Genomic DNA, 26,929 nt, shown 5'->3' with positions numbered 1-26,929 from the left:
GACCCCTGTCCTTTCAATTTTCCCTTTGAGAGCAATCTTATGTATTTCCTTGCAGCATGTGAGGGAATTATTTTGGATTGTTGGATGTATTTGACACAATTGCCCAGAAGGGGATAGATACAAATGGCTAGATATGTCAGGAAGTTATCTTGCTTTGGGAGTCCTGAACCCATCATTGGTTCAATCCAATGACTCTTCATTTGACAGGGAAGCAACACAAGACATACTCCTTGACATTTCTCATAGTCAACAAAACAAGTGATTCCTCAAGGCCTCACTCCTGTATTATCTGTACGTGGAAAGAGCCTCGGCTAAATCTCTTTGCCTCTGAGTAAAGCAGCAACTTCCTCTGATTCTGCTCCATTGTTAGACAGGAAGACCCAGCACCATTGACAGTCTCTTTCATCATGAATTGGAGTCAAGAATTTCTCTATGCATTATCTCTAAGTCTACTGCAACAGAAGGTCATTTGAAAAATCTGACAAGGCTTGACCCAAGATGCTGCTGATCGCCCCGGCTTGTGTTCAGTTGTTTATAGGTCTCTATATGTCCTGCCTCCCAGTCTACCCAGATCACTTTCATCAAGTTTGAGGTGAGATTCTCCAATCAGTTGTGAAGCATCTCAGGCTGACTGCTTGGTTTTTATATTTCTGGGAGGAATAGACTGAAAGTTTAAGGTTTAAAATATCCAGTTGGAATGCAGAAAGCCTTTAACCAATCAAATCGACTCAGTGAATTGGAAGAGATTTTGTAGCTGGACAGCTAAATAGAGAGTAGGCCTGATATGGTTTTCTATTCCTTTTGTCTTGGACTATCTATTATGTCTGGAAGTCAAAAACGTCTAGAACTGTCAGGGTCCACTTGTCATCTCAGCTTTCTCTCCTCTGATGCATGGATTAGCAGTTTTTGCTTAACCTACAGGAACAAATTTCCTTGGTCTGGGGATGTTGTTTTAGAGGCAGAGGACAGTAGCAAGGTAACAAAACTGTAATAAGTTTTGTGAAGGTACATCTTACAGTTCTTGTTTCTACAGTCTTCTGTGAGGGAGAAAACAGGGACTTTCATAAAGACACTGCCAAAGGAGACCTGCTGCTGTCATTACTAGTGTGTATGGAAGAGTCCCCATGTGGGAGGGGAAGAGCAGGCCATAAGGATCCCCGTAACAGTTCCCCAATGTGAGTTGGGGAAAAAAGAAAGAGAGAGAGCAGTTGAGCCTACTCACCTTCCTGCTCCCAGTGAGTGCTGGAAGCTGATGCCCTAGTGGGGAAACTAGTTCTTTTGAAACCTAAATTCTCAGGTTATACTACCCGATATCTCTATAGGTTCCCTGAGGCATTTAGAATTGAGAAACCACATATTATGTTTGTAGTTAATATTAATTGAGTTTTGGTACTCTTTTGGTTCACTTCTCACATAGAAGTGAAACTGGCACTCTATTATCTTTAAAAAATCAGCAAAATACACAATCTATTTTGAGAATTTAACAGAAAACTTTATCATATGCAAACCTATAGATAACTCAGAACTTAATTTTGTGGGTGAAAGAAGCTCTGTAATTAATGTAAGCAAGAAGGAGAGTTTCTTTGTTTTAATTAGTAGAAGTGTTTTCAGATTACTTGATGGTTACATCATTATAACTGGACATGGAACTTGTTAAACTACACTTGTTTTTTTTTTCAAGTGATTGGCTCTTAAATTGGCTTTTAAATGTTTGCTGTTTTAATACAGAGATCAAATGCAAGCAAACAGAATAGACTGTCAGCTGGAAAGTTCAGAACAAAAGGAAGTTTTGAGATTAGACAAAGCAGATCTTTTGTAAAACAGGCAATGACTTTTGCCAGTTTAACAAATGTCATTGTTAGTTCAGACAAATATGTGTGTTTGTGTGTCTGTGTTTGATAGTAGTACATTATTTGTTATAGATTAATCAATTCTACTGAAATGGTATTGTCTCAACCAAAGTGTAAAAGTACTCTACTCGAATGGAAAATCATGCTCTCTGATTGGAGGGAGTTTTATTGCTTAATGACTACAGCTGGATAAATAATATTCTTTGATTATGTTATTCAGTGACTATTGCTGTTTTAGTGAATTTTATTATTATTACTTATTTGCAATATTTAACTAACTCAATAGTTGACTAAATCTGCTGAATGAATTATTTAACTATATTTTCTGATACCAAGTAGCTTGAATTGTGAGAGGCTACATCACACTACTACACCAAATATGCACAATTAAGGTAATTGAGAAAGGGTAGTCTGGCGAAGGGTGTATGCAGAAGGGCCAATGTACCTAATGGACAGAGTGGAATTATGTGCACTAAACAGCCCTTGTTCAGATTATATGCTTTACACAGACTTGGGTAGCAGGCAGTGAAGAGCTGTTCCACATCAGGAGATGAATGGGAGAGCTTTGTCTAAGAGGCAGAATCTAGCATTTGGTTTGATTCCTAGGAATTTGATTTGCATGTTTCCAATTTTACTTGTAATTTTCTATTTTATTAATACCTGAAGAATTGCTTTGCCTTTCACACTGAAGGGTTTAGTTGGAGTTAGACAAGCTGGTAAATTTGCATTGAATCAGAGTAGCACTACGACAATATTGTAAGTTAATCTATAGCCTCTGTTTTCTAATAATTTTTTCAGTCCTCTCCATGTCAGACAGTCTTCATAGTGGGGACTTCCCTGTCTCCATAGTAACTGGGGGCAGACCTTTGCCCTGAGCCTGGGCTTTGGATTGCCCCTTAGAATTCAGAAGGATTCTCCAGAATTTTCTGCCCCCAAGAAGCATGAGTGACAGACTCCCACTTTCTTTTTGTAGCAGAGGTCTCACAGGATTTGCAAAATATTTTTAATGATGTGTGTGGTTGGAAGGACAGCTTCTCTTCTCACCTCCCCACTGAGAAATAGTAGAGACCTCAGGAACCGAGGTCCCAACAAGGATGTGGGTGAAGTCCATGCTGAGCAGGCTGCAGAGAAGCTAGATCCCAGCTGGCATGTAGGCAAGGTCTATGCTGAGGCAGTTGAGCAGGCCACATGGAGCTTCCTTCATTGAGACAAGCCCCAAGCAGTTGCATGGAATTGAAGGTAAGATTTTTCAAAGCCCCTGCTTCTCCCCTGCACATGGGACTCTATCCACACAGCTTGCAGGGCAAGCAGGAAAACAAGCTTCCTGAATGTTGAGGGAAGGCAAGATCCCCAATCCCCATAGCAACACAGAGAAAGAAATTCCTGCTCCCAGCCAACAGGTGGGCAAGGTCCATGCTGGGATGAATGAGAAGGCTACAAAACATCATCCCTTCCCATAAACTGTTTTATCTGGAAGGCCTCACGTGCCATGAAAGATGCTGTCTCCTGCAACCTCTCTAATACCAATGAACCATTTGTCTCCAGTGGTTCTCCCTCACTCTACATTCAGCATGTTTGGTCCCCACTCAGCCTGGACACAGCAGCAGGAAGCATGAGGTGAACCGATTCAGATTCTCTATCCTGGGAGCTGAACCTACTACTTCTCCCCATCCAGACTCCAGGGATCCCACTGAAAGTTATGAAGTAACTCCCTTTTTCCTTCAGGAGAATTGCAGGGTACATGCCTACAGACTGTCATTTCAATCTCCCTGGATATGTGCGCTCCCCTTCACACAGCTCTACTTCATTCTCATAGGGGTATGGCCCATGGACAGGTGGCAAAAGTACTGCTCACACCAGCTCTTAAAGAAGCAGAACAAGGCAAAATCTTGCATGAGAGGGTCTCCTAGATCCACTAAAAAGAAGGAGAAATCTCTCAAGCTGGGACTTGGAGCAAAATCCCTTAGACTCTCAACTAAACTTGTCAGAATTAAGCACAAATGGGGATTTCACTTCACAGGTAGGGCTAGGGAAATAAACTGTTTTCCCTTCCTGGAAAAAAATTTAAAAAAATCCCATCCTGAATTGGAACGAAAAGTAGAAATCTTGAAAAATTTCATGAATGAAAATCTTTTTTTAAAAAAAGTTGAAGTCAATTGAAGTGGATTTTTTTAGATTTTGACCATTTTAAAATTATTTATTTTTACTCTAATTATCAAAATTTTTAAACCAGAGGATCAGAATGTTTAGTTTAGAAAATGTAGGGCATCTTGACAATTTAATTACTTTTTTTCAAAAACAAAAATTGAATTGAGAGATTTGTCAAAACTGACCCATTCTCATGAAGTTGTATTTTTGACAAATCAGCATTTTTCAATTAAAAAAACATTGTTGAAAAATTCCCAACCAGCTCTATTTACAGCTGTTTGTGAAAATAAATAATGAAACAACAAGAAACCTTGCAAAATTGAAGAAAAGCTGTGTAATTTTTCATCTCTTGGTTTGTGATAGAGGGATTAAGGCAGAGTAGAGATTCCCTCAAATGACCTACTTGTACCTACAAACTAAAAGGTCTTCATTAATATCCCTAAGATTAAGCCTGCTGAGGCTTCCTTAGTAAATGGTATAATCATTCTAGCTGAGGGAATATTCCCACCAAAACACGGTCTCAACTCTGAAAGTCTTGGATGAAGTATCTTATTGTTCAGGTCTGTGCTCAGCTGAGAGCCCATTGTGGGCATGCACACACAAGAACACACATACGCAAAACAACCAGCAATCTAAAGCAGACTGCAAAGAGTTATAAGGTGATCTCATTAAACTTGGTGACAAAATGGCAGATGAAATTCAGTGTTGATAAGTGCAAAGTAATGCACATTGGAAAACATAATCCGAACTAAACGTTCAAAATAATGGGATTTAAATTAGCTGTTATCACGGAAGAAAGAGATCTTGGAGTCATTGTGAATAGTTCTCTAAAAACATCTGCTCAATGTACAGTGGCAGTCAAAAAATCTAACAGAATGTTAGGAGCCATTAGGAAAGGGATAGACAATAAGACAGAAAATACCATAATGCCGCTATATAAATCCATGGTTCGTCCACCCCTTGAATACTGCATGCAGTTTTGGTTGCTCCTTCTCAAAAAAGATTTAATAGAATTGGAAAAGGTGCAGAGAAAGGCAACACAAATGAAAGAGCTTACATACGAGGAGAAAATAAAAAGATGGGGACTGATCTCTTTAGGAACAAGATGCCTACAAGGGATATGATAGAGGTCTATAAAATCCTGAATAGGCCAGAGAAAAACAATAGGGAAGTGTTATTTATCTGATCACATACCACAAGAACTAGGGGTCACCCCATGAAATTTATAGAAAGCAGGCTTAAACAAACATAAGGAGATACTTCAGACACCACAACCTGTGGAACTGATTGCCATGCAAAGTTGTGAAAGCCGAAAGTATCAGTGGGTTAAAAAAAGAATTAGATAAGTTCTTAGAGTCCATTAATGGTTACTAGGCAAGCTGGTCAGGGACACAACCTCTTGCCCCAGGTGTCCCTAAACCTCCATCTGCCAGAAGCTAGGACTGGATGACAGAGAATGAACCATTCAATAACTGCCCTGTTCTACTCATTCCCTCTGAAACATCTGGCACTGGCTATTGTCAGAGGCAGTATACTGGCTTAGATGGACCATTAAGCTGACCCAGTATGGCCATTCTTATGAGATACTTTAGCTTCTGCTACAAGAAGAAGTATTTTCAATAAAGAGTGCTTCCTGTAACAGGGTCCTCTGCCTGCCCCTCTTCCTGGGGCCCGCTGACTGCCCCAATAAAGCTCAGAGAGGCTTCCTGTTATGCAGCACCCGTGGCTTTATTTACACACACAGTTCTCCCACCACCATGACTTTGAGTGAATAAGTGGAAGGGCCAACATACAGCGGTAACAAAAGTCTGCCATCTAAGTTTATCACCCAAGACAATCTTTATTTTAAAGGAAATATGAAAGATAGTGTCTGACTTGCCAAACATTAGCACCCCATTTCTAAGATAAAATCTGACTCAGCTTCTTGGCTGTTGGTTCTCACATGTGAATACCTGCCATCAAATTTGCTTTGTTTTCAGCCAGTAATTGGAGCAAATCAGTGTATAAAGATCTTGGTCCAAATCCAGTACTAGCATCTCTTTGGTGAACTCATTCTTTATATTATTTAATTGCTACCCTGTCAAGTCCAGAGAAGTTTGTAATCAATACAGATAGTGTATCCCGTATAGGGGGTACATATCTTGATTCCTGTAGGAGTCAAGGGGATGTGACACACTAAGGGGATGTGACATCAAGTATAACCTGTCTCGTGCTGTGGACCATCAAATTTGCTCCTTCGTTTCCAGCAGATGATTCTTCAGAAATGTTATGTGTATATAACTGCTAAAAAGGCAGATTACCATTACCACTGCTTAGAGCAGTAGTCTTGTTCATGTCCTGTTGGTATCCAGGAGGTGAGCGGGCTTCTGCCCGCCCACTACTAAAGGACCTCCCCCCAACCTAATGGGAGGATCCACAAGTCCAGGATTCCAAATAAGTGTGGGGGACAACTAATGAGATAACGGGAACGGGAGTGAGGTCACAGGGCTAAATGAAGGGAACCTGATGGGGACACCGAGCAGAGAACCCCGGACAACACTCACTGCTCCTCAAAGGCGTCCAGGGAGCCAGCGGACGCCACCCAAAGGAACGCTGCCTGTATGTGTGAACAGACTGAAGAACAGAAATAGGCCCCACAGTCACAAGAAACCCCATCGGCCAACCTCCTCTCCCTTGTTTTGTAGATGGCCATTTTGGCCAGGGCTAGGAGGAGGCTGACAAGGAGGTCCTGTGACTTTGTGGGGCCATGGATAGGGAGTGCATATGTGCACAGATGAGGGGAAAAGTGCAACTAAAACCATAATAAAATATCTAGGAGGAGCCGGAATAGGGGCTGCAACCCGGCGCACTCCAGGTACACGTGTGCCAGAGTCTCCCTTATACCACAAAGGGGGCAGGTGTCTGGGAGGGGTGTCTTGTTCATGTACTAGGCAGAAGCTTTTGCTCTGTTCCTCAGAGTTCTTCCCCAAGAAAGAGCATAAGGGTCAGCTAGTTCAGAAAGACACTCATAGAAGTGAGGGAGTGTAGTCTATATCACCTAACTTTTTGGTGCATCACAGGTCAATAGACTATTGATGAACCTTTGTGCATCTAAGTCTAACTGGAAAACCAAAAGAGATACTACACAAAGAAGAGACAATGAAAAGCAAAGGCTGTGGTTCCTTTATCTTAGAAAGGGTCCAAAAGTACTCATTTATGTCTCTCTCACCCCTCAGCCAATGAGAGTTAAAGTGGTAAAGAAGATTGTGAAGAAACAGGACACAATGATTATAATCACCTTCTCATGACCTTCAGGTCTCGGTTCTTGGACTTGATTTAGATATAACTAGAACCACCTGTCAAACTCCCAACACACACACACACACACACACACACACACACACACACACACACAGTGCAACAGGAACCTATCCTGAACCAATACACAGTCTTGCCTAACTTCTCAGCTGAGAGGAAGGAACTACAATTTAAGAATGGCATCTTAGAGAAAATTCACGATACAAATGGTGTCTTTGTATTACTGGAAAAAATTTAGATGCTGGTGTGATAAGCGACACAGTTGAAGCAAAGGCCATTCTAGTGTTTTTTGGGCCGTGGGCTGAAGGCAAACACTTTTTGGAAAGACACAAACACATCAGAACCACTCATCAACATCACATATCAGATACCTGAGAACCACCAATATTATCAGTCTTCTGGCAATATGCAGATTCCTGTAATGATCTTTATTTGTGTACTACAAGTCCTAATAAAACCACCTTTCAGCTTCAGTTAGTAATTCTCTTCTTTGCATTGAAAGTATCTTTCCTTGTCACCATGTTCTTGTCCAAGAGTGGTTTGGAGCTTGGCATGATCTCAGTGAAACCTCAGTTACGTGTTTTATCAAATATGATCGTTCTATGAACTAACCAGCCCTCCATCCCCAAACTCACCACAATTTCCCACATATAATAGGAAGTGATAGTACTATATTTCTGGTTGAATGCAAATATTCTAAGGAAGTAGATATGCATGAGTTACATATGAACAGATCCTACAGCGGAATAAAAGTGTATATATAGCAGACACATTCAAAGCCTCATATACAGCTTTTCTCATTAACATGCACTCCAGCTGTTTTTATGGGTGGAGCAATCACACAAGTATTATGAATAGGTCTATAAGACTACTATAGAGTCTTCTGTCTATACTTCTTCAAAGAGAATAGAATGGACATCATCAGCCCTGCTGATCCAGCATTTGGTAGAAGGTGTTATGGCACAAGGTGCCCCAGTAACCTGCAAGTTCCTTTTCAATCCCTCATGAGTAAATTGAATAGTCTGGCCCACTCTCAGGGTGACTTTCTACTTTCTGCATCCTACTATGAAAATGGTGTAACATGGAGAAGACCGAGAGAGGGAAAATTCTATTTTACCTGTGAATTTTCATTCTAGACCCTCTATGAAAGACAGTATGGCCCTTCCTCGGAGGATTGCATTATGTCCAGAGCATTTTCTGGCTATTGTTAATTTGTTAAGTAATTTTAAAGGGAAGAGGGTGTTCCAACAGAAAATCCCTAAATCTTATGTCCAGGCTCTGCTGCAAATGGTTTGAGTTACATAGCACTTTAAAGCATTTATATGGTTAGGGTTTTTTTCAGCTTTGGAAGCTATCCTTCTGGAATAGGGTGAGTGGACAGCAAGTGTGAAAAATCGGGACAGAGGTTGGGGGGTAATAGGAGCCTTTATAAAAAAAAGCCCCAAATATTGGGACTGTCCCTATAAAATCGGGACAGCTGGTCACCCTATTCTGGAAAGTTCTTTCTGAGCAAAGATCAGGTCTACCCCTGGTTGCCATGGAGACAGGGAACGCCACACTATGAACACTGTCTGACATGGAGGATCTTAGAATGAAAATTCAAAGGTAAAGCAAAAATATCTCTTTCTGATCTCATAAAAAGAGAAAATAATCATTTTGCACAATCACCATTGATGTTCACAGGCCATTGTGATAACATTCTATCTCTTTTGGGGATAGAAGTGTGCAGCAGCATTACTGTGTGAAGTGGGAGTTAAAGAGAACAGAAACAGAGAAAATTAGTGTCTCAGAATGATGGGATGGATGTCTCCTTCCCCCCAGACTCTCAGCTTCCATTCTGAACTTATGTACAGACAAGAAAGAACTGATGACATTGGAGCTTCATTTCAGAGCTAAATCCTTTACTTTACTTATGTGGATAATGCGTTTGAAGTCAATGGGATTATGCATGTGAGTAAATATAGTAGGATTTAGCTCTGGCTGCACTTGCATAACTCCCTACTGTCCTATCATGTCATCAGACTTTACCTGGAGCTTTTTAAAAATCCAGGGTATGATATGACACATAATGAGGAGAGAATAGGCTAGTGTTTATGTTTCTGTAAAACGGTAGGAATTTCTTTTAAAAAGTTACCATATTGCAACGTACTACATACCACAGGTGAAACTGTCTTGTTTATTGCAGGTACTACGGTGCCAGCATTGTTGAACAGCACCTCCAATCAACTTTACCTGCACTTTCACTCGGATATTAGTGTGGCAGCAGCTGGTTTTCACCTGGAGTACAAAAGTAAGACTGTCTGTTGCTTGACTCATTCTTTTTTTTTTTTTTAAATCTAATTACCAAATTTGATCTTGGATGCTGCAGATGTAAACTGATACCTATTGAATTATATCTTTAAAAAACAAGCAAGTTTAAAACCAGTAGAAGTTCCGCCTTCACAAAACAATTTTTCATAAAGTAGAAATACATAAAAAATCTACAAGAAAACTTTCAGCATGTTGTCTATCAGTATAGTCATATGGTGTTTCAGATTAATAGTTCTGGAAACTCAGATCACATTTTACATTTTTTTTAAGCACTACATTTATACTTAACAAGATTATGGAAAAGCAGATGGATAACCCTAAATGCTTTTCCCCCATTCATATGTGCATATTTTTCTTCATGGCCCCCATCCTGAAAATCCTGCTAATTCATTGGAGTGAAATAGCTGCAGTTATGATAAATATTGTTGTGCACTGATGGCTACAAACACTATTATAGTTCTCATTTAAGATGCATTGGTGATATGGGCAATAGAAGCCAGAATGGACATTGTCAAACACAGCACATCTAACTCTTGAGATAGCTGTGTTTCCATCTTATATACTTTGTGGGCTATTTAGTTATGTACCTTTTTAAACAGGTTTGATATTTTATAAAATTCCAATGGACAACCGCACACACTCTTTGTTCAGGTCATATATGCATTAATTTTGTATCTTTTTCCTCTTTAAAACTTAAAATAATTTCTATAAAATGGTGGTAAAGTCAATGCATTATGTTTGTTTATTATTTCTTTTAACTGGAGGTAAGCATTGCAAAGAAGACTATTTAAAAAAATGAATGTGGGGATGAGGTAATAGTCTGATAAATGGGTTAACAATGATCAAATTTGCAAATCATCTTTAGTGTTTGGTTATGCTGGTACTCCATTGTCTTGCAAAAGAAAAATAAGAATTTTCTATGAAATTCAGTCTTATAGTACATGCATTTATGCACTAAAAACCTTAATGTTGATATTCATCTTCTTTAATAAGCAGTTGCAAACAAGCAAATACATGGATAAGCTTTAATAAATATCCTTTAAAATTGAGATAAATGATTATCTAGAACATAAACTTATGCACAAAATTTTAGAGGCCAGATTTCCAGCTGATGATAAATATTCTGAACCAGACACAAACCATAGGGCAGCCTCACACTCTGGTTCAATTCCCCTACTTACTACTACCATTTGTATGCAAGTTTGTTGCAATTTATTTGAAAATGACTACTCTAATAATGGTGCAAAATGATATCAAAACATCCATTTATAGTAGGATGTGTTTTGAAAATCTGCTACTTTGATATATTTTGAAAACATCTGTAGATGTTAAGATATGTGTTTTATTTTATGCCAGAAGTCAATATAATTGCTAATATACATAGCTGAATTATAGCTGAAGAATGCTCTTATCTGTTATGCTTAAGGTTATTCTGAGCCTTCTGGCTTACTTTTAACACTGTTGACTGATACAAAAGGAAGATGTTATTAAAATATTTTGACTTTTATTTTCTTTACACATGTAGAAATTTTTCATTCCTTGTTATTGGCATCTGGTTCAGTATCATTACAAAAAAAGTGAAATGATAAAAGGGGCTTACATTACACAGTGAAATAGATGGTAAGATAATAAGCTTTTTTACAGGGCATTATATTAGTTGTTGGAGAAATACAAAAACAATAATCACTACTACTGAGTCTTTTTCAATCTTTACATAGCCCAAAGATGGTGTCAGAATTGAATATGTCATTTCTAACTATGCTATTTGTTGTTGTTTCCAGATGGGACAAGAAACAGTTCTATTTTTATGATGATTATATTAGTGCATTGTGCTATCTTACTTAGGGTTTCATTTTGAGATCATCCTGATTGTGGATAAAAGAGGACTTTGTCCTATTACTGATTTTTCTGGTGAGAGTTATACAACAGAATTTGCTCCTTTATGTCAGTTGATTAGCCTGCATTCTTCTCCCCCATCCCTAATGAAGGAATAAATTAGCTACCATAGTATCTTGGGATGGGTCCTCTTCATGATGCTTTGCTTTTGGCAGCATGGTTGGATTAGTATTTCTTTCTGTCTTGGATAAGACTTGCTTTCTTAACTTAAAGTACACAGTGATTATTTTGTCTTCCTAGATGCATGATGTGACTATGACATACAATTCCTTTTCAAATCTTTCCATTGGCTTCCTTTCTGTATCTCATCAAATTTTAACTTTTTGTACTCACCTCAAGATCCTACATAAATTTGTCTTTCTATACTCATTTAATCTTGTCTCATTAAATCACACCCCACCCCTCCCTTAACCAATAGGCTTGATGTTTCCTTTTTACATTTCTCACAAGAGTGGAATGTGCTCCTATTCCTGATCCTCTAGGCCAACACTATAGGATGATCCAAAAATGTTTTGGGAATGGATGCTATTCTCTGTTAAATTCTGTTGGATTTAGAATAATGTTCACTACTATGCCCCCATTTCAACAAAGCACATATCATGTGCATAGCTTTAAGCACTTGAGTAATTCCTGTGACATTAATGGAATTATTCATGTGCTTAATTGCTTTGCGGGATCAAGGCCAAAAATCTTTAGGGTTTTTCTATAATGGTTTCCCTACTGTTTGTCACCATCAATTATCTTAAACTTAGATTACAAGCTTTTTCAGACAGTGACTGTGTCTTTGTTCTGTGAGGTGCCCAGCAAACTTTTAGGTATTATAAATGTTATGTTTTAGTGATATTGCTTGAGTAAGTATGTTATGTAACTTTGATTGACCTCTGAGAGGTCTATCAGCTATTGTGAATGTTGTGTTATGTTCTTAGTATCTATTTTTTACTTTGATTGGATCTTGTTTGCATATATTATGCTAGCAATGTGGTTCCTGCTAAAGAGAATATTATTTTAGTTATTTCCATATATCTGTACCTTTGAAGCCTTTTCTGATCTTAGAGGTCAGCTGTAAAGCATTTGGGGAGATTTATTATTAATATTATTTATTGTTTCCTGGGTTACTTAAAATGTAGAAAAAAAATCAATTCTGCAACATTTAAAATATAAAAGTGCAAAAATAAGTTAGCATTTTCAGACACTCCTATGGACACTTATAAACAAACACTGCCTACACTTTTAAAGACATCTGTTAATGTTATTTTTCCCCTCAATAAAAACTTTATGATGGTTTTAATTATGTTGGTTTGGGGCTAGCTTGTATATGGTGCATGATAGAATGCAACAGCTGAGAAGTAGCCATTACAGTGTATTGTGTCAATAATCCGTGCATCAAATAATATCTAAATTTCCACTAAGTCCAAAAAGTCTTCCCAGTGCATTTAAATTCTAGATCTATGAAGAGTTATCTGCTGCTTCAATGATATATACTACAGAAGCTGTAAACCAGAGGTTCAAAATGTTCTCAGAAAGCAGAGGTCTGGCAGAATAAGAGCCTCTTCTCAACACTGTTGTATATTATTATGTAGTTAGTGTTAAATTAACCCAAACATGGGAAGTGAGAGATTCAGACATGCAAATATGGTAAAGCAAAGACTACAACTTTATTAACTTTTAACCAAAGAACTTAGGTAGCTACCTGAACAAATACTCTGCTGATATTGAGCCAGGCTGGTTCCTACATTGGCAACAAGGAGCACAACCAAATACCTAAGGGGAGGCAACCTCATAAATATAAAGGGAAGGTACGGTAACCTCTCTGGCTCCTGACCCAAAATGACCAATGAGGGGACAAGATACTTTCAAATCTGGACAGGGGGGAACAAAGGGTCTGTCTGTCTGTGTGATGCTTTTGCTGGGAACAGATCAGGAATGCAGCCTTACAACTCTTGTTAAGTAAGTAAGTAATCTAGGTGGAAATGCGTTAGATTTCCTTTTGTTTAATGGCTGGTAAAATAAGCTGTGCTGGATGGAATGTATATTCCTGTTTTTGTGACTTTTTGTAACTTAAGGTTTTGCCTAGAGGGATTCTCTGTTTTGAGTCTGATTACCCTGTAAGGTATTTACCATCCTGATTTTACGTAGGTGATTCTTTTACCTTTTCTTTAATTAAAACTCTTCTTTTAAGAACCTGATTGATTTTTCATTGTTCTTAAGATCCACGGGTTTGGGTCTGTGATCACCTGAACAAATTGGTGAGGATTCTTATCAAGCCTTCCCCAGGAAAGGGGGCGTAGGGCTTGGGGGGATATTTTGGGGGAAGACATCTCCAAGTGGGCTCTTTCCCTGTTCTTTGTTTAAAACGCTTGGTGGTGGCAGCATACGGTTCAAGGACAAGGCAAAGTTTGTACCTTGGGGAAGTTTTTAACCTAAGCTGGTAAGAATAAGCGTTGGGGGTCTTTCATGCAGGTCCCCACATCTGTACCGTAGACTTCAGAGTGGGGAAGGAACCTTGACAACCTACATAAGCATAATAATAGGATTAGGCCCACTCTGCTCAGATACCCCCTTAACCTATTCCTTATGCAATGTCTAAGAGTCCAGACTTCGGGTACCCCATTTCCATGTGAGAAATTGCTCCCATACTATGAACATCAAGGCTCAGGCCCAATGCCTTCCGATTTCTCCATAGGTAAATGCAAATATGGCAGTCCACAGTGGACTCTTGTCACTGGGGGCACCAACTATTAGCAAGGACATCAGCTCCCCTTCAGTTACCTAGGAATAAGTTAATTCATCCTCAAAAATCAGTGAGAAATGTATCACCCACAGTTTTTTAACCACATAGTGTTAAGAATGCACTGGCAAGAAACAGCATGAGGATTATTTTGTTTTTGTTTTAATATGAAGTGTGAGTGAGGGTAATATTGAGGGAAAGCTTGGGCAAGGAGGTTGATTCTTTTTTTCATTTACCCCTGAATGCGGCAGTGTTAGTAGTGATTTATTTGCTTCTGTCTTTGTCTTAGTTTTTGTATAGCCTCCTCTGCAATTGACAGTTTCCTTGTACTATTGGGATAGCTGTCATGGGAGGTTGTGTTTACAGAGAGACCATCTCTCAAATAGAACTAATTCTATCCGCCACTGTAAATAACAAGTCATTCCATTGAATTCAGTGGAGATACCCCAGTGTAAATGAGAGAAGAATCAGAGTGAATGAGTCTAGGGTATTACTAAGTGATATAAGCTATGCAGGTCTCCTTCACTTCTTTGCTTAGGAGACACAAAGATCAACACCTTAATGAATGTCACGTTTTGGGGTTCTGTGCCTCCAAGATACAATACACACAGGCTGTACACTTTTAAGTATAATGTAGCCTAAAAGCTTATAAAATGCAAATTTACTTTCAAAAAAGACTGTGAAAACGGCATTGTGAGGTTCAGTTTTATAGTCTGCCAGTGACTCCAGCTCAGTTGTGCTCAGTTACAAGTCAAAAATGTTTTGGTGGTGGTGGGGAATTTTACGTTTTTGTTTGTCCCCCTATTTGCCAGTGCTACAAAACTCTGTGATCTGAAAGTCAAGCTGTGCTCAGTTTGGCTCATAGATAGTCACCAATAACTGATGCATCTGACGTGTATTATAGCAGTAATGAGAGGCTGAAATCCTGGCTCCATTGAAATCACAATGGCATAACTCCCATTGACTGTAGTGGGGTCAGGATTTAACTTTTGGTATTTTTTCAGATGTACACCTCTGTACAACTCAAGGTAGAGATTTTGCAACTGGAGCTTATTTAACTATTCTGTTGACATACAGTCATAAAGAATAATTTTCTTTCTCCTAAGACTGTATTGTCTCTGCAGAACCAGCAGGAGTATAGAAAGAAGGTGTGACTGTGAATACAGAAAGCAAGCAGGTCTGCACAATAAGAAATTGCCATTTTTACATAGAACAGTTCTTTTTTCTAACCTTAAGCATTCTTTATTATAACATGTATTATACAGCCATACAGAAAGCACAAAATAAGTAAAACTTACACATAGGTTATCTTCCCATCTTAATAAGGGGAACATTTCTGCCCTTATTTGAAGGAGCCACCCAAGAAGGAAGCAGAGCCAAGCACACTTTACTGGTACTATAAACAGTAAGGGGGTGCACATATGGGCTAGTGCTTGCTGCTGACTGCTCAGGCTTTTGGCCATTCAGCTACCTGAGGTTTGTACGATTCTTCTCCCCACCTTCCCTTCACAAACATCCTTCCCCCTCCTGACATCTCCAGCTTGGTGGTACCTACTTTGAAATAAAGGAGTCCAGTGTTTTGAACAGGGATCTTCAGCCCCATTCTTCCTGAATTGTCATTTCCTCTGTTATTTCTTTCCAGTTTTCCTCTGATAGGAACAAGAAGCCATGGGTTTTGAGCTGTGCAGTTTCACCGATCTGGTCAGGCTCCCACTGCTGGAAGATCTCCAGATTGCTGTTACGGGATCCAGACACTGAACCCCCATTTATGCTTTAAGCTTTCCTGGGTCTCAGTAGGCTACAGCCTGTTTCCTCCCTTGGCCTGTTTGGCACATTTCCTGGGCATTGACTCTCAATCTGTTATCCCTTTATGGAAACACAGCCCACCTGCCTTAGGCCCCTAGTGTTTCCTTAGCAAAGAGTGAAGCTGAATGCATGTTAGTTTGAACAAGTAGAATTTTATTAAACCCTGTGCTCTGCTCTGTTCATGTGGGTAAGTTGCTTCCCACATTCTGTGTTCCCTAATGACCCACTAATAACAAGGCTCTAAGGGACATGGGCCCTCTACTCCCAGTTCCACTGATGATAACCCCAGGACCAGCGGTATCTTCAAAGATACCCCCATATCGCACAACTCCAGCTAAAGGGGTGAGCCTTCTGGTTTGCCTCTTAAAGGGGCTACATGGTAGGTGTAGCATATAACAAACACAGACTTTCAACAGGACTTGAACGCAACATTGCTCTGTAATAGCACAAGAAATATACAAATCTATTAAAAAAAAACCTAAATGCATTTCCCTGACTCAGTTTCCTCAGCACTCCAGAGAATTCTTTGGACTGGGGTCAGAGTTTTTTGGACCATGCAAAGTTCTTCTGTTCCAGTGGATGGCTTGTGCTCTGAAACGTGGAGCCTTCTTTTGTCAGCTCACCTTCTGTGGCCTCTGCTGTCTATCCCTTTCCCCTGTGTGGCCCTGAGAATCCTTTTATAACCTGCTGCTTTGTCCTGTCTTTGTCCTGCTTTTGAGTATGAATAAAATCAGCGCACTTACCCTGATTCATCACCAAATTTTAAAGACATCTGCAGGGTATTGTTTTAATTTTATTTTTCAGACAATAAACCATGACATTCAACCTCATGACTGAGTAAATCCCTTATGGTATGGAGCCTTAAGCATCTATTCCCCTGATGCACATACATAACTCCCATTAATGTTATTGGGAATTACGTATATGCATCAAGAGGGGAATGGATCCCTTAGTTTGGCCATAAGTTTAAAATTTTGGGGAAGAGGAAAAAAAATCAATCTCTGTAATTATAAAACTTTATTCCATTCCATTCTCTAAGTTCAAAACATTTGAAACTACATTTTCATATTGTTTATTTTTATTACTTTCTTTAATATATTTCTTTTCTTTTCTTTTTTTTTTGTGTACTTACCTGTTTTCAAATAAATATTAGTGCCAGGCCTTTCTCCTAGGCATGAAACATTTAAAGAAAGGGCCAACAAAGCAAACAAATAAACTTCATATTTTAAAACGTCAATGGGAAGGGCATCAGGGAATGCTGGATACTAGAAATGGAACACCACCAGGAGTGTGTATCCGTGGCCCTATGAGTAACCAAATCACGCCCTCTCATGGAGACATGCTCAGGAAGGCGAGAAGAGACCCTGGAACTCAACAAGGCTGACCTTGCAGTTTGGCACAACTTTGTCTCCAGGGGAAGGGCTTTGAGTACTCCTAAAGAAGACTTGCAGCTTCCCAAATGCACAGATTCCTAGAGTAGCCTACAGAGACGCTTCTCTCCACATCACATCACAATACCTCCACATCTCTGGAGCTGTACTTATGGAAGGACCAAGTTTGAGCTAATACTGCTTCAGCCAGCATTAACTCCTACACAAATTTACAGAAATCAGAGGGCCCAAATGAGGACTACCCCATCCTGGTTGTGTCCTAAAATAATGTGGATATCAGATCACATTCAGTCAGAGGAGCTTCACAGGATCTCAGGGAGCGAGGACTTAGTGACATGGAGGTGGCACTCACATTGTCTCCCAAGAAAATTCCAAAGAAGCAGGGACATATAGAGGGAGCAGTCAAGGCTCTAGATTTCATTATATACTTCATTCATTATCCTGTCAAAAAGAGAAAGTATAGATCACCCTAGCAATGTATAACTAGCAAGTAAAGGGATCGAGGGCCCTACTCATTAAGATTTTTTTTCCTGCTGAAAGATATGGAGTAAAGATATCTCCAGTTTTCCCAGCACTCTGGACTAGGACTGTTATGTCAGTAAAATATGTGTGTCTGTCATTTTCAAAATTTTACATCATGTGTGAAATTCTACAGTGTCAGAAACTAGACATTTGTAAGAGTGGTGCATTTTCACTTTTTTTAAACCTGAAACCTCTGTGCATGTAGCTAGCCCTCAAAATTGTGTGTTCTTACTATTGTTACCCTAATCTTCCTCTCCCCAACCCCTTACATTGTGTGCTACTCCACATGTTACATCTTACCTTATTGAGTTTCTAAGGGATTGTCTTTTATTGAACTTCTGTACAGTAAATGGCTCAATGAGGCCACATGCCTGATTGGAGCCTCTGGGTGCTACTGTAATGCAAATAAATAATAATTATACTTAGCCTAAGTGCTTTATGAATTAACATTGAATTTGTGATATATACAGCATACAGTATGTCTTAAATAAAGACTTGTCTCAATGGATATATGCCATAATTAAGGCTATGATTTTGGCATAGAGGTCATGATGTTCATGGCAATTGTGAATCTGAATAAAGTCCGTGATGAGCCCAATCTGCACCCCTCCCCTTCAGCACCAGCTCCTGTCCCACAGCACTGAGCCCAGCTTCCCCACTCCAGGAGTTGCAGACCTGGCATTTCTCAGTTGCAGTGACACTCACGTGTGACACATCCACGCCTCCATAGATGGAGATAGAGGGGCAGATGGGCCAAACCTGAGTGGCGCTGTGACTATGTGTGTCAGGTCACAATGCCTGGGACAGAACCTGCCATTGTGGGATAAGAGTGAGATGGGCTCAATTTCCAACTTCATGCTCCCTCCCCCCACATGACTTATATTGTGTGTGTTTTTTTCTGAATCTATGCTCTGAAATTTACTAAACATTTCTGTACCAAAATGGTAGCCTCAGCCATAGATCCCTGACCAAATATGTCTTAAAATTAAACTGGATTTATAAAGCATTTTCACCAAATGGCATGCTGACAAGTTAATCCACAGCAAAATAAAAGAGGCCTTGCAGCATTAATTTGTTCTTTGAGGTTAAAATGGTAATTTATATTTCTTACAAAGCCTCCATTAAATTTTATATCTCAACTAAAGCAACTCTCTATAGAATTAAATAAATAGGCAGGGACATTGAATATTTTTATTCTGGTCAAAAGGCAACTGTAAATATTGAAGAAATCCACTGTGTGGCATTGTTTCTTTTTATTTCAAAAGTACTGTAGGTGTGAACCTTGCTTCAGAAAGCTAGTATGAGGCAGTAAAAATGTACAAAAGTTAATCCAAAAAGACAGATATCACACATTTAAACTGTTATTTCATATGCATGTTTGTTTTCCCCAAACTCTGGTAAAATAAATAGCATAATTACTTCTTACAACAGCCAGAAACCCCAATCAACCATTTTTTGTGTAATATTTCTCATGTGTGTTAGAACAATGAAAGAAAAAAAAATGATTGCAATTTGGATGGATTATCCTGATTCATAATTAACAAACACAACATATAAACAAAATAGCATGATTTAATCATTGATCTCTTTATTTTAATTATATATGTGAGCATTAAAAATTCAAGTTTTTCGTTTTATAATTTTGCTTCCTCAGATATCACTTGTAAATACAATAACAATATAAATATTTTCTTAAATACACAAACAAATATGCAACAGAGTTAATTCCTGAAATCATTAATCAGTTTTTACTCATGTAATACTCCCTTTGAGCTAATCATTGAAGTCAGTTGACGTTTTGGGTTAGTAAGTAGTAAATAAATATTGAGAAAAGACAAATATATTTGGGCCACATATGTCTGTAAATAAAGTATATGTGACTGTATTAAAATATGATACTTGTAGTTTGAAACTATGTCTCATAAAATGTACATTTTGTACAATACCAACTTTAAAACATATTTTACCCTATTTACCCTGAAATGTTGAGACTGCAGTGAAAGCATGTTATTCTGGATTTTCTGAGCCTATGTGTTACAGCAAAGCCAAGATCATATGAAATGCTTGATAACTGAGAACTTAAGCTGAATTTTAATTATCTTAGGCTATTCTGAACCTTGTGTACAATAGGTTTTCAAGTTCCAAAAGTTGTCCATAACTGAAATAACTTCTGCATTGAAAAGAGGAGTAGAGACAGGTGAATATCTATAGTAATCCTTAATTCACAAAGATCTCAGATAAATTCTGCAAAAGTAAATCAGTCACCCTTGCTAAGAACAAGGGACTCTTTTCTTCTAAAGAATGTGCCATTTTTTTATTGGGTATATTGATCATGTCCAGGTTGAGGTCTTTAATGTAATATGTTTTATTCCTTCAGGTCACTTCCCTACTAAAACAGTTGGGAAGCACAAAATTGCCACCTGTAATTAAACAGGCCCTGATCCTGCAAAGGGATCCACGCAGGCTGAATGTTATAGCCACTCAGAATCCTACTAATTTTAATCAGACTCCCCATGGCAATAAGGGTCTACTTAGGCAGATGGCTTTTTGTTTGTATTTTCCCCCAGATTAGACCTTCATCTTCTAGTATGACAAAAATACAGCTTAAAAATATATATATTAAAATACACACATGCACAAAAATAGAAAAAACAGCTATTTACTCCACATTAATGTTCTCCACCAAAAACAGAAAAAAACACTATTTTGCTCTTAAGAATTGTGAGCAGTTCAGGTTTTGTTCTGTTGTTTTTGGCACCAAAAAGGCATTACTGTCTTTTGGCCAAACTGTCAGGAAGACTTGTCTTGTTAGTTGACAGCTTTTTGAAATGGACACTAATGGGGACTCACATAGTTGAATATGTTGGCGACGGTTTTCTTTCTGCCATTCATGACATTGATGTCTGGGTATTTTGAGGTAATTGTAAGCATGTATATAATTATAGATGTGTGGCATGTTTGTCTCATGCCACACCTGGGGCCACGACAGTGTTTATCAGGCAGTAAATGGGAGAAGGTCACTGAGAGGGTTATCAGTGCTGACATTGATGTGTTCTCTATCATACTGCAAAGAAGTAGCTGAGCTGTGAAGAGCAGGCACAAAGCAAATCCCAGTCTTTCTGATTGCTTGGACTTGACATTTAACATATTTTCCCTTTACTACTGACTGCACACACAGTCCAGTTTAATGTGTTTCACAGTCTTTGGATCTTTTGGGTCTTAGTCATTTTGTTTCTGGATATCAGGACTTAAATTTGCTGTCTTTTCACTTAACCTCACAAATATTCATATTATTTTATATAAATATTCATATTCATATTTATATAAATATTCAGACAATTATATATATATATATAATTGATAGAGAGACATGTTTGAAAAGCTGTCTAACTGATCTCATATTTGTATTATATATTTCAACATAAATGCTACTTATTAACAATTAACATCCAATGTGAATTGATCTAGGGTCTAGGTCACGCCCCCTCTGTTCCTAAAGAAGACTGTTCAGGCAACAGCGTTAATTTATAGCTAGAGCTGGGTGTGAAAAATCAGTAAATAGTAAATTTGCCAAAAAATGCATAGATCACCAAAACTATTTGTGAATTCAGGCTGAATTTGGGAAATAGTTTTGGCGGAAAAAAGCCTGAAGACCAAAATTATGGAAATCTCAAAACATTGTTTTCATAATGCCTATTGTTTTGGAAATTTAGGAATGTCAGTAAAAATCTGATAGCATGAGACCCTCTAGTGATTGTTTCTTAGATTGAAGTCTCCCTTGATAATGCACTTTTCTTCCCCCCTCCCATTAGAGATAGGTGCCTAAGTAGCCTGTCATTCTGTTGACTTGTGTGATTTGCTGGTCTGGGGCAGACACCAACTAGTACTACATGTTGTGCTTTGTCTGTTACAACATTAATCCATTCTTTAGGAACAGAGGAGGGGTGTATCCATGTATGTATCACAGCTATGCTCTCCTCCATGTTCATGATCATTTGATTCCAAGTTGTCAGTTATTCGGAAACAGATAATGCAGTTTTTGACAGTGTGTCCCTTCCCCACCCCCTTTTACCTACTCAGTCCTTCCTAAATAGTCCATAACCATTGATTTTAGCATTCCAGTCATATGAGTCTTCTCACTAAGTTCCAGTAATACTAACTAAGCTGAATTTATGCTCAGAAAGGAACACTTCCAATTTCTCTTTTCTGTTTCCCTTGCACTGGTGCATAGGCAATTAAAGATTTTTTTTCTTCACGGCTGTGATGTTTTTGGGTTCACCCAGGCCAGTAAGAGGGTTGATTTCCATCTGCCTTGTAACCTTGGGTGTCTTGTGGCTGTGTGGCTTTGGTCCAGAGCTCTGACCCCAGCAGCCCACAAGTCCCACCCTGGCTTTCCCCAACCTGATTATTCCTCGCAGGCTGACCTCAGTATGCTTCCAGCCCCAGATTCGTCCCAAACGTGTCCTACTGCAGGGACCAGTCATTCACACTGAACCCTCACAGAGAAAGTGTTAAGTTGGCTACCCATATAGAGACAGTAAAATACTCCAACCGGCCAGCTTTCTAAAATCACACACTTTACTGAACTTGCACAGCACTGATGATTTATAATGAAAGCAAAACAAGTTTATTAACAAAAGAACATGGATTAAGTTATACCCAAGTAAAAGGGATAAAAGTAGAAATGGTTACAAGCAAATAAAGTGAAAACACTCATCTAAAAGACTAAAATTTGATCTAACAAGATACAATCTTTTTTCAAGATGGTTTCTCTCACCCTCAGTCTCCTTTCCAGCTTTTGCTAGTCAGGATTCAACACAGACATCAAATCACTTGGTTCAGTTACTTCCTCAAGTGAAGTATACAGATGGAGTCTTTTTCTGTTCCTTATATCCCCAAAGGATTATCTTTTTCTTACAAGTCAGGAAGGCCTCCTATACCACTTTGGGGTGAAGGAGCCATGTTAATTATCTGTATCTTGAATTCAGGATCAAGATAACCACCATTGGTTTAGCTTGGTGGCATTGTTTACTGCTAATATGTAAATTGAGGTAAACCCACATTCCTTTTTCTAGGACAGACCTTTACCTGGGCTAGGCTGTTTGGTCTTAAACAAGTCCTAGTAATATCACAGAGAGAGAATTCATAACTTCACATAAAATGTTAAACCATGCATTTTGCAATGATATTAATAACCAGCATGTCATTAGCTTTCATATGATTCCTTATACAATATATTTGGATAAATATCATGACAAGAGTGTTTGGTGTAGTAAGTTGGTTGGGTCTGATGAGAGTCTACCTATGCCAATGGGCTCTTAGGGTCACAACATCATTTTGTGTGTGGTATAAATTCTGATGGAATAAATGGGCCCAGAGAGTTAAAGGTATTAATGTGACCCTTACTGCAATACAAAATAGTTAAACATGTTTCACTGTTTTAAGTACATAGACATTGGCCTGCCTTGTCCTATGACAACAACCTCCATTATTTTTGTTAAACTTTTAAAAATTAAAGATACAAAAAAGAAGGAAAAACAATGAAAACAGTTGAAATGTAAAGTAGCAAATATGGCTCTCATTTTTTTTTTAAATAACCCTTATTTGCTTTCTGTTTTGCTGTAGAGAGTTTACTTAAGGTAAAAAAAAAACAGGTTTTGAATCCTAGAATCCTAGAATGGAAGGCACGTTGAGAGGTCATCTAGTCCAGTTCCCTGAACTCATGGCAGGACTAAGTATTATCTAGACCATGGTGTCCCTAGCCTCTGTTTCTCAGAGGGTGGAGATGGATGGCAGGAGAGAGATCATTAGATAATTACGTGTTAGGTTCACTCCCTCTGGGGCACCTGGCATTGGCCACTGTCGGTAGACAGGATACTGGGCTGGATGGACCTTTGGTCTGACCCAGTAATGGCCGTTCTTATGTTATTCCTGACAGGTGTTTGTCTAACTAGACTAGAGGTGTTTGTCTAACTAGACTAGACAGGTGTTTGTCTAACTAGTGCTAGAGGAGCCAACTAGGGGTGGGAGCTTTTCTTGACCTGCTGCTCACAAACCAGGAAGAATTAGTAGGGGAAGCAAAAGTGGATGGGAATCTGGGAGGCAGTGACCATGAGTTGGTTGAGTTCAGGATCCTGACACAGGGAAGAAAGGTAAGCAGCAGGATACGGACCCTGGACTTCAGGAAAGCAGACTTCGACTCCCTCAGGGAACGGATGGGTAGGATCCCCTGGGGGACTAACATGAAGAGGAAAGGAGTCCAGGAGAGCTGGCTGTATTTCAAGGAATCCCTGTTGAAGTTACAGGGACAAACCATCCCGATGTGTCGAAAGAATAGTAAATATGGCAGGCGACCAGCTTGGCTTAACGGTGAAATCCAAGCGGATCTTAAACATAAAAAAGAAGCTTACAAGAAGTGGAAGGTTGGACATATGACCAGGGAAGAGTATAAAAATATTGCTCGGGCATGTAGGAATGAAATCAGGAGGGCCAAATTGCACCTGGAGCTGCAGCTAGCCAGAGATGTTAAGAGTAACAAGAAGGGTTTCTTCAAGTATGTTGGCAACAAGAAGAAAGCCAAGGAATGTGTGGGCCCCTTACTGAATGAGGGAGGCAACCTAGTGACAGAGGATGTGGAAAAAGCTAATGTATTCAATGCTTTTTTTGCCTCTGTCTTCACTAACAAGGTCAACTCCCAGACTGCTGCGCTGGGCATCACAACATGGGGAATAGATGGCCAGCCCTCTGTGGAGAAAGAGGTGGTTAGGGACTATTTAGAAAAGCTGGACGTGCACAAGCCCATGGAGCCAGACGAGTTGCATCCGAGAGTGCTAAAGGAACTGGTGGCTGTGATTGCAGAGCCATTGGCCATTATTTTTGAAAACTCGTGGCGAACGGGGGAAGTCCCAGATGACTGGAAAAAGGCTAATGTAGTGCCCATCTTTAAGAAAGGGAAGAAGGAGGATCCTGGGAACTACAGGCCAGTCAGCCTCACTTCAGTCCCTGGAAAAATCATGGAGCAGGTCCTCAAAGAATCAATCCTGAAGCACTTACATGAGAGGAAAGTGATCAGGAACAGTCAGCATGGATTCACCAAAGGAAGGTCATGCCTGACTAATCTAATCGCCTTCTATGATGAGGTTACTGGTTCTGTGGATGAAGGGAAAGCAGTGGATGTATTGTTTCTTGACTTTAGCAAAGCTTTTGACACGGTCTCTCACAGTATTCTTGTCAGCAAGTTAAAGAAGTATGGGCTGGATGAATGCACTATAAGGTGGGTAGAAAGTTGGCTAGATTGTCAGGCTCAACGGGTAGTGATCAATGGCTCCATGTCTAGTTGGCAGCCGGTGTCAAGTGGAGTGCCCCAGGGGTCGGTCCTGGGGCCAGTTTTGTTCAATATCTTCATAAATGATCTGGAGGATGGTGTGGATTGCACTCTCAGCAAATTTGCGGATGATACCAAACTGGGAGGAGTGGTAGATACGCTGGAGGGCAGGGATAGGATACAGAGGGACCTAGACAAATTGGAGGATTGGGCCAAAAGAAATCTGATGAGGTTCAATAAGTTTAAGTGCAGGGTCCTGCACTTAGGACGGAAGAACCCAATGCACAGCTACAGACTAGGGACCGAATGGCTAGGCAGCAGTTCTGCGGAAAAGGACCTAGGGGTGACAGTGGACGAGAAGCTGGATATGAGTCAGCAGTGTGCCCTTGTTGCCAAGAAGGCCAATGGCATTTTGGGATGTATAAGTAGGGGCATAGCGAGCAGATCGAGGGACGTGATCGTCCCCCTCTATTCAACATTGGTGAGGCCTCACCTGGAGTACTGTGTCCAGTTTTGGGCCCCACACTACAAGAAGGATGTGGATAAATTGGAGAGAGTCCAGCGAAGGGCAACAAAAATGATTAGGGGTCTGGAACACATGACTTATGAGGAGAGGCTGAGGGAACTGGGATTGTTTAGTCTGCAGAAGAGAAGAATGAGGGGGGATTTGATAGCTGCTTTCAACTACCTGAGAGGTGGTTCCAGAGAGGATGGTTCTAGACTATTCTCAGTGGTGGAAGAGGACAGAACAAGGAGTAATGGTCTCAAGTTGCAGTGGGGGAGGTTTAGGTTGGATATTAGGAAAAACTTTTTCACTAGGAGGGTGGTGAAACACTGGAATGCGTTGCCTAGGGAGGTGGTGGAATCTCCTTCCTTAGAAGTTTTTTAAGGTGAGGCTTGACAAAGCCCTGGCTGGGATGATTTAATTGGGGATTGGTCCTGCTTTTGAGCAGGGGGTTGGACTAGATGACCTCCTGAGGTCCCTTCCAACCCTGATATTCTATGATTCTAACTTGCTCTTAAAAATCTCCAGTGATGGAGATTCCACAACCTCCCTACGCAATTTATTCTATTTCTTAACCACCGTGACAGTTAGGAAGTTTTCCCTAATGTCCAACTTACACCTCCCTTGCTGCAATTTAAGCCCATTGCTTTTTTTCCTATCCTCAGAGGTTAAGAAAAACAATTTTTCTCCCTCCTCCTTGTAACAACCTTTTATGTACTTGAAAACTATTATCATCCCCCCCTCCCACATCTTCTCTTTTTCCAGACTAAACAAACCAAATTTTTTCAATCTTCCCTCAGAGGTCATGTTTTCTAGACCTTTCATCATTTTTGTCGCACTTCTCTGGACTCTCTCCAATTTGTCCACATCCTTCCTGAAAAGTGGCACCCAGAACTGGACACAGTACTCCAGTAGAGGCCTAATCAGCGCAGAGTAGAGTGGAAGAATTACTCCTCGTGTCTTGCTAACAACATTCCTGCTAATAAGCCCCCAGAATGAAAGAGAAGAAATAAGGTGGGGGAAGACAAAGGACACACAAAAGAGGGCATGCCACACAGAAGATGGTGATGGTGGCAGCCATGATAACATTCTCTTCTTTAAGCCAACTCTTCCTCTAGCCATTTTAATCTCCCCCGAAATCTCTTTTTCTTT

The 26,929-nt window shown here is 39.6% G+C and overlaps 1 protein-coding gene across 2 annotated transcripts in view; it reads left to right on the top strand.

Moving 5' to 3' along the window:
- The window catches only part of CSMD1 (CUB and Sushi multiple domains 1), a 2,003,711-nt gene that overhangs the window by 1,709,218 nt on the left and 267,564 nt on the right, over window positions 1-26,929 (top strand). For both annotated transcript variants that reach the window (XM_073336216.2, XM_073336215.2), the window contains exon 37: window positions 9,481-9,585. In XM_073336216.2, coding sequence (XP_073192317.1) covers window positions 9,481-9,585 — 105 coding nt within the window. The remainder of the gene's footprint in view (window positions 1-9,480; window positions 9,586-26,929) is intronic.

This window comes from Lepidochelys kempii, chromosome 3 (genome assembly GCF_965140285.1).
Source record: "Lepidochelys kempii isolate rLepKem1 chromosome 3, rLepKem1.hap1, whole genome shotgun sequence".
NCBI classification, from domain to species: Eukaryota; Metazoa; Chordata; order Testudines; family Cheloniidae; genus Lepidochelys; species Lepidochelys kempii.
The sequence above is the reverse complement of the archived record's forward strand: the minus strand, read 5'-3'. Positions and strand labels throughout refer to the sequence as shown.